The sequence below is a fragment of the Castor canadensis genome, chromosome 1 (assembly GCF_047511655.1).
Source record: "Castor canadensis chromosome 1, mCasCan1.hap1v2, whole genome shotgun sequence".
Lineage (NCBI taxonomy): Eukaryota > Metazoa > Chordata > Mammalia > Rodentia > Castoridae > Castor > Castor canadensis.
Genome location: NC_133386.1, coordinates 209,043,130 through 209,050,776, shown reverse-complemented (window position 1 = coordinate 209,050,776; position 7,647 = coordinate 209,043,130). Strand labels below are relative to the sequence as shown.

Sequence of the window (7,647 nt, the reverse complement as noted above, 5' to 3'; positions counted from 1 at the left end):
GTTGCATTTTACCCCAAAGATAAAGAAATTGAGGTGCCCCGAGGGCATCGCTGCTTACGTGGAAGACAGGCTACCTAAGCACCCAACCAATGTGGCCGGTAGTCAGACAATCTGGGTCCTGAAGATACCACATTGCTACTCAGGAGCTTAGCAGGACAGAAGTTCCTATGAACCTGGACCCGATAGGACAGCAGGAGACTGAGAGGTGGTTCCCAAGATGATTGCTCCCTGTCCTACCCCACCCCACTTTCTAGGTCACTCCTTCTAGGGACTGCTCTCAGCAGGGTCTCAGCCCAGCCATCGTCCTGCAGGGCAGCTGGTCAACCATCCAGGACCCTGCTACTTAGTGTCAGGGATGGGGTGCAGAGGCTGCACTTCCAAGTCCCCCAGGGCCAATGGCAGACCTCCTAAGAGACATCTTTTCATGGTGACTCTAACCCTTGCAAACAGGGGTTACTGCCTGGGCCAGGTCACCACTGTTCTGCTGATGGTCCTCAGTGAGGACCACTGGCTTGGCTGCTGACCAATGAGAGGCACATCTGGCATGGTAAGTGGACAGCTTCCCATGGCCTTGCAAAGCTAGGGTGGGTGATGGCCACACCAGATGGTGACAGGAATTTACATTGCCTTCCCTCCTCAACTTGTTCTAGCCTCAGGACTGTCCCCTACAGAAGGTCCCACAGAATCTGGGGCTGGCCAAGGACCCCACATCCTGACTCAGATACCTGATGTCCCATCAGCAAAGAGCCCTCTGTGCACATCCTTGTCCAGGTGACACTCAGCTCCTCACGGATCCTTCTGACTCACATATGGTCCCTAGGCACCCTTGCTGCCCACAGCCAGAGCCCAGGTAACAGTTTCTTCTCATCTATGTCCCCTCATCTAACCCGGAGCCCAGGAGACAGCCACATATGCCACCTTGTCCCCATTCCCACCAGTCACTGGGTCCCTAAATTGGTTCCTCACACCCTCCTTTCACTATGGTTCTTCCTCTCAGCCTCAAAGACAGTCCTGCTCTTCTAAAACCTGGCCAAGTTGGGCAGTGAGTCCAACCAGAATCCTGCTGGGGCAGGCTCAGGTGGATGGATGTCCCTTTCTACTCCCCTGAGGCTGAGTGCATGGTAGGGTCTTGGTGTGGGAAGAGGGGGAGCCTCTGGTTCCTGGGGGCACCTGTCACCATCCTCAAGCTGCTCAGCTCCATCTCCTAGGAGCAGGCTGTTTCTTGGGGGGCTGGGGACTTCTCAGGGTTCCATAAAGAGGTTTCAACCCTCCTGCAGCTCAAGCCCATCATGAGCAGGGATAAGGAAAGCACTCTCAAAACACATGGAGAGTGCACAGGGGACACCCGAGCTCCTCTGGGCTGGTGAGGGACCACATCCCAGCCAGGGCCTTTCTTTTGCCCGCTGGGGAAGGGGTCTGCAGGAATAGAGAAGTTTGGGGGCCGGTGGAGGAGGCCCTAAGTATCTTTGTCCCTCCATCAAGACAGTGAGGAGACACTCACTATTCAGTGAGTCCTTTACGTGCTTCAGCAACTAGATAAGGATGAGCAGGGAGACCCCAGCCCAGATGTCTTGCACCTCTAGGAGACCAAGGAGGGTCCATGTTGGAAAGACAGCCCAAGTCCTACCTAGTAGCAAAAGCCAGGACTTGGGCCAGCACAAGGGGCAGACCCAGCCAGGACTTCTCCTGGGAGAGCCAGGACTTCTCCTGGGAGAGCTAGGGGAGCTCTGAGCCTTTAAGAGCCCCTTCTTTTGGGAGCTGCATCCCCACTGAGATGAGTTCATCCCAAGAGGAGCTGCAGGGCCTGTCTGACGCAGCCTCATGGAGTCTGCTCCCTATGGACTAAGACCCCAGGGACCATCTCAGATCACTGGTCCCCAGCTTGGACAGGCAGGGTTCTCCCATGTCTGCTGTCCCTGTAGTCCTTCAGGTAACTCTGAGGCTCTGGCATATCTACATCCTGGAGTGCCAGGACCTGGTCCTGACTGCAGGGCACATGGCTCTTAAGATGCAGAGAAGTCAGTCCACTAGTACCCATGGTGACAAAGGACAGACCCAGGCCAGTCCAAGGTAGCAAACTGACTGCATGGCCCATTGCTCTGGCCCCAAGAGAGGTGGTCATGGATGGTGGGCCAGGCCAAGCCTGAAAGGCAGGGGACTGGGCATTGTCCCCAACACTGACCCCCACACCCTACAGACAAAAGCCAGGAGTTGGGGACTCTTCCCTCTCAGGCCATGGTCTCCTGTACACAAGTGAACCCCAGGAGTAGACACAGGAGGATGCAGCAGCCATCCAGTGGAAGGGGCTGGGGCACAAATGGGGCATGGACATTGAACCTTCCCAAGACACCCACTTCCATACCCTGAAGCCACCCTGCACAGCCTGTGGGAGTCTCTGCAGGATATGCTAACCTGGGGTTAAACCCTGGAGGACCACATGCTGTAGAGGTATCTTTAGGCCTCCATGGTGGAGCCCCAGGTGGGCTCTAGCTAGAGGCCCCCTCCCTAGGTAGATGTGTCAGACCCACTAGCCCTGTCCCCACACTACTGCTTCCAGCAGGAACACTGGGCCTCTCCATCTGCCCTGTCCACCCTCAGGACCACAGCACGGGCCCAATGCACACCCCAGTGATGGGGCCAAAGACAGCCCTTTACAAGACAGCCCCTGCATCCAACCCCCTTGGGACACCATGACCAGCATGGCTCCAAAGAAGTCAGGGCAGCACTGGCAAACTGCCCCGCAGCCCCAGGCGGTGCCTCAGGAACCTCAGGTCCATGTGCACAGGGAAGCTGGACACTTGGCTGCTGCAGGGAAGGTTGAGTGTGGTGTCCCCCTGCCTGACTGCCCAGGAGCAGGCCCTGTGTCCTCATGCCTGTGGGACTGAGCCCCTTCATACCACACAAGTCCCAGACTAAGAGGGGTCAGCCAGCTTCAAACTAAACCCTTGAAGGGGAGGGGCACCAGGGATGCTGTAGGCCCCCAGCAGCCAAGATGAGGACAGAGTCTCCTGTGGCTATGACCAGAACTGGAATGTGGTCCAAGGCAGGGTAAGCCCTCTCAGAGCAGTGCACAGCTACCTGGGCCTGCATTAAGTCCCTCAAGCCCACACTGGTGACCTTATGTGGCTTGAGAACCATTCATCTCAGAGAGGGGCAGCTTCCACCCTCTCAAAGGGAGGCAGAGCATCCAGGTTCCAGGGCTGAGTGGTCATCTGGGTAGTGACAGGCACAGGCTGATGGCCACATGGACAGCACTGGAGCCCTACTTCCAGAGTATGAAAATCCCCATGCCAGGTCCCAGCACTGCAGGATGCTGAGCAGGCTGGGTTCCTTGCTCTGCTGACCTTAGGGCTGCATTTCAGAGACACCAAAATGCAAGAAATTGATCCCTAGTTAGAGCAAGAAGGCTCCCAGGTGAAGGCCAGAGCCTTACTCTGGACCCAGAATTCCCTAAAAAGGCCTCCCTCCTGGAGACAAAGGGTGCTCCCTTAGCCTCTAGGACTCCCAAGTTAGTGAAAGGACAATAAATTGCTTTTTGCTACAACCTGCCTGCTCTTGCAGTGCACAGACCTCTCTGCAGGAAGCTGGGCCAGACAGGAGGAAAGGGTGGCACAGCCCAGGCCACCCAGCAGGCCTCTTCAGCCTCCCCTCACAAAGACTACAGCAAAGCCAACAACCGGACACGGCTGAGGTTCCCAGGATCTCCTGTAAGGCCACAGGCACTGGGCCTCCCACCCCCAGTCAGAGGCCAGTCATGACCGTCAAATAATTTACTGTGACTCCACCTGCGCTTGACAGGGGCCCGGAGAGGGCTGGAAGGGGGTGGTCAAGGCTGGGGTGCCAGTGGCATTGGGGACAGTTCATGACAGTCTGTGCAAAGCATCCACATGAGGGTCCTGGTCACCTCTGTCCACCGTCCCTGGGCTGGCTGGGCTCCAGCAGCACTTCCTTCCTTCTTCCTTCCTTCCTTCTGCCTGCACCTCCTCCCCACATCCGGCATCTCCATGTCTTGAGCCTGAGCCTGAGCCTGGGTGGGCACAAAGGACACCACTGACTGTAGGGAGGGGAACTGGAAGGGTCGAGGGAGCCCAGGGACATCAGGGTAGACGTGGAGGCCCATCTGGCCACTGCCCCAGGAACTTGCCTGGCCCCCACCTTACCTGGTGTCAGGACAGCACACACTTGCAGCTCATGCAGCCTGGGCCACTCTCGTCAGGAGGGTTCAGCTTCCGGAGCTTATGCTGCCGAATTTCCCGCACCAGTGTGTAGAAGGCGTCCTCCACACCCTGGGAGTGAGGGACTGGTTCAGGAGGGGACCCCACCAGGGACCTGGCAGGGAAAGAGACCTGGGGACCTGGATGGGGGACTCCCTGCCTTGAACTCAGGCAATGTCCAGCCCTAAAGTCTCCCAGATGCAGCACCCCTTTATTAGCTCTCCCCCCCACACACACAAAAGGGGAGCTTGGCCCTGCTCACCTTGCCCTCAAGGCCACCCTCACCAGGCAAGCTCACCCTTAACGTGACCCTAAAGGTCAGAGTGGCCCAGAACCCTCTAAGACCCCTGATCTGGCTCGGGCTTGAGAGCTCAGGACTAAGAGATGCCCATGGGATGCTCTAAGGACAAATGGGGCTGGGCCCCAGGGTCACCGCTCCGGCCTGGCTCAGGGCAGCTCTCTCCATGGACCCCCACCTCCCCTGCAGCTGTGTCAGCCCAGGACTGCAGGGCATGAGCCCAGACCCTGACCCTCGCCTCCCTCAATGCCCTGCCGTCCAGGGAGACTTACAGCGTGGGGGCCGCTGGGTCACATGGGTCCCGGGAGGGTCCCAGAGGGTCCCGGAGCTGGAGCCAGAGCCAGAGCGGCTGCCCTGTGTTGAGGGAGAGGGGCGATGAGCGCAGATCCCTGGCTGGGGCGGGGCAAGGTGAGTCCCTGGCTAGCTGTGGGGTGGGGAACCGGCTCACCTGCCGGGTCTTGGCTGAAGTCTCGATATAAGGGATGCTGTAGCTTCGGGCAAGGTCCTGGGCCTGCCGAGACTCTACGGTGCGCGCAGCCAGGTCACACTTGTTCCCAACCAGCACCATTGGCACATCGTCCGAGTCCTTCACCCTCTTGATCTGCTCCCTAAGATGGGGGGAGGTGTGAGCCAGCTGGTGGGCTGCAGGCATGGCTGCATCCAGGACATGCAGAGAGGGTCCAGGAGGCCCCAGCCTATATACAGAGAACTTCCCTGCTCTACTTGTGCCATAGGTCTTGGATTGGCCATACAGGTGACTCACCTGTACTGATGGATGTCTTCGAAGGACTTGGTGTTGTTGATGGCAAACACACAGAGGAAGCCTTCCCCAGTGCGCATATACTGGTCCCGCATGGCACTGTACTCCTCCTGGCCTGCTGTGTCCAAGATGTCCAGCAGGCATGTCTCCCCATCAATGACCACCTGCTTCCGGTATGAGTCCTGCAAGAGGACATGGTTCAGGGGCCCCCACTTCTACTCACAAGGAGAGTTCACAGGGCCAGACCCCACCCTTGCACCTCCCATGCCCCTGGTGCCAAACCTCTACAGCAGGTAGGGCCAGGCCCAAGCCACCTGCACAGTAGGGGACCACAGCCAGCCCAGTGCTGTTTGTGTGGACACTCAGCTGCCCTGGGTCTGCAGGGGGCCGCTGCCGGGGCCCAGGCCAAGTGATCTGGGCTCACCTCTATGGTGGGGTCATACTCATCCACAAAGTGGTTCTGGATCAGCTGGATAGTTAGGGCACTTTTCCCCACGCCTCCAGCGCCCACCACCACAAGTTTATACTCCGTCATCGCTCCTCAAGGGGCTGCCACTTTGGGCACTTTGGGGGCTCCTGCCCCACCTGCCGAGGAAGACCATACTCAGTCAGGCCCTGCGCACATGAAGTTGCCTGGGGTAATCCGAGGACAGGCCCCTCCCCAGCATACAGTAGGCGGGCCAGGTAGGACACTGGCCCAGCCACTCACCTGTGGCACCTCCAGCCAGGGGATGGGAGCCCCTCCCTCCCTCAATCGCACTTAATGGCTTGTGAGGAAGCAGGGAGAGGCCCCCAAGGCAGGGCTGACAGCTGAGAGCTTCTCACAACCACGCACCCAAATTAGAAGTCGCTGGGTAGGCAGAAAGCCTCAACTGGAGGCGCCCAAGGGCTGAGGCCACCCCCCCACACACACCCCCAAAACAGGTCCTGCCACAGCGGCCTCAGCGTGCCCAGGCAGGCCGGTACCAGCCGACAGCCAGCCGGGCCCGCCGGCATGTTGGTGCATCCGACAACTATTTACTGAGCGCCTACTGCACGCCAGGCGCTGCCCCGGCGGCGGGGGAAGGGCAGAGAGAGACAGAGCCCCTGCCCTCCGCCAAGGCGGTCCTACCACAAGGGACCAGGGTCCTTCCGCCGGGAAGGTCCGCAGAAAAAGGACCCGGGGTTGGCGGGACGCAGGTGACTGCGGGGAGAGACCCACAGGAGGCGCAAGGGGTAGCTGGGGAGCAGAAGGCCCTGGCCGAGGCCCCAGCGCGAGTGTCCTTGCGGCCCCGAGGCCGGCCCGAGATGGCCGCGGGGCGCAGCGTCCCTGAAGGCCCGGGCGACGCCTCCCCCCAGCGCGCGGCCACAGGCGAGCGGACCCGGCCGCAGAGGAGGGCAACCGGGCACGAAGCACACCGCCGACCCGCCGCGCTCACCTGCGGCCCGCGCCCGCCCGCACGCTCTCACTCACCGCTCACTGGCGCGACTGCCCCCGGGGCCGGGGCCGGGGCGGGGCGGGCGCCGGCTGGGCCCGCGCATGGGCTCCGTCCGCGGCGGGTGCGGCTCAGGCTGCGGGCGCGGGGCGCGGGCCGCGGGGACTCGGCCGGGCCCGCGCTCGCCCCGCCCCACCCCGCCTCGCGCCCGTCCGTCAGCTCAGCGCGGCCGACCATTGGCCACGATATGCTGAGCACCGCCCCAGGGTCTCCTATTTGGCCCTAGGGCCACGCCCTATTGTGGTTGGCTGAGCTACCGGTCTGTCAGGAGCCGCAACCGGGCGGGACTTCCTGGAGCGGCGCGGAGGGGCGGTGTCCCGGCCTCATCCTGAGTTCTGCTTCGGACTCCAGCGTTGAGCGCAGTTCGAGGTTGCGGAAGAAAGCGAAGGAGCCGTTGCCGAAGAGCCTTCCGGGGAGAGGCCGGCACGCGCTCGGGCCAGTCGCCGGGGGCCGCTACGTAGTCCCCACCCCAGAGCCGCCCTCGGGCCCCCCTCAACCCTGGTCTTGAGGCTGGAGGAAAGTGGAGGGTCCGCCGGCACCCCCAAGCGACCCTGCGCCCCTCCCTGAGGACCTGGGCAGCTTCTGCGGGGACCCCGCGCGCCACGCAGCCCTGCCTGGCCTTGGAAAACGCCCCCCAACTTGGGCACATCTTCAGCTCCCCCAGACCCGAGATCCAGCCCTACAGCTTCTCGCATTGCGCCCCATTTGAAAAACTGCCCCTTAAGTCCAGCCCAAAAGTTGCAATGGGGGAAAGAAGTGAAGTCTCCAACCCAAGCACACACGGGCACTTCCTAGCTCTCGAGAGGCAAAAAGACATGTTTTTAACGTTTTTCAAAATTTCAAGGAAATGCATGACCGCCTCAAAAAACCGAGAGGGCCAAGCCTTGTATGCACATATGA

The 7,647-nt window shown here is 60.7% G+C and overlaps 1 protein-coding gene across 4 annotated transcripts; it reads right to left on the bottom strand.

Moving 5' to 3' along the window:
- Nucleotides 1–3,755: 3,755 nt before the first annotated feature.
- On the bottom strand, nt 3,756–6,837 carry Hras (HRas proto-oncogene, GTPase). 4 transcript variants are annotated; one of them, XM_020181994.2, is made up of 7 exons: nt 6,726–6,837; nt 5,697–5,857; nt 5,276–5,454; nt 4,961–5,120; nt 4,785–4,866; nt 4,161–4,286; nt 3,756–4,027 (listed from the first exon to the last, which is right to left on the bottom strand). In XM_020181994.2, exons 2-6 carry the CDS (start codon nt 5,805–5,807, stop codon nt 4,237–4,239), a joined length of 582 nt encoding a protein of 193 aa, XP_020037583.1. In that variant the 5' UTR covers nt 5,808–5,857; nt 6,726–6,837; the 3' UTR covers nt 3,756–4,027; nt 4,161–4,236. The 4 variants fall into 4 exon arrangements, with proteins under 4 accessions (XP_020037583.1, XP_073908111.1, XP_073908117.1 ...); XM_074052010.1 differs by having other exon boundaries at nt 6,691–6,787; XM_074052016.1 differs by lacking the exon at nt 6,726–6,837 and adding an exon at nt 5,982–6,000.
- Between the last annotated feature and the right edge of the window lie 810 nt (nt 6,838–7,647).

Coding starts and splice junctions, on each gene's coding strand:
- Hras (XM_020181994.2), bottom strand. CDS start 5,807: ATGACGGAGTATAAACTTGTGGTGGTGGGCGCTGGAGGCGTGGGGAAA. Junction 5,121..5,275: donor GAAGACATCCATCAGTACAG/GTGAGTCACCTG, acceptor CCCCCATCTTAG/GGAGCAGATCAAGAGGGTGA. Junction 4,287..4,784: donor GACCCAGCGGCCCCCACGCT/GTAAGTCTCCCT, acceptor CCTCACTCCCAG/GGTGTGGAGGACGCCTTCTA.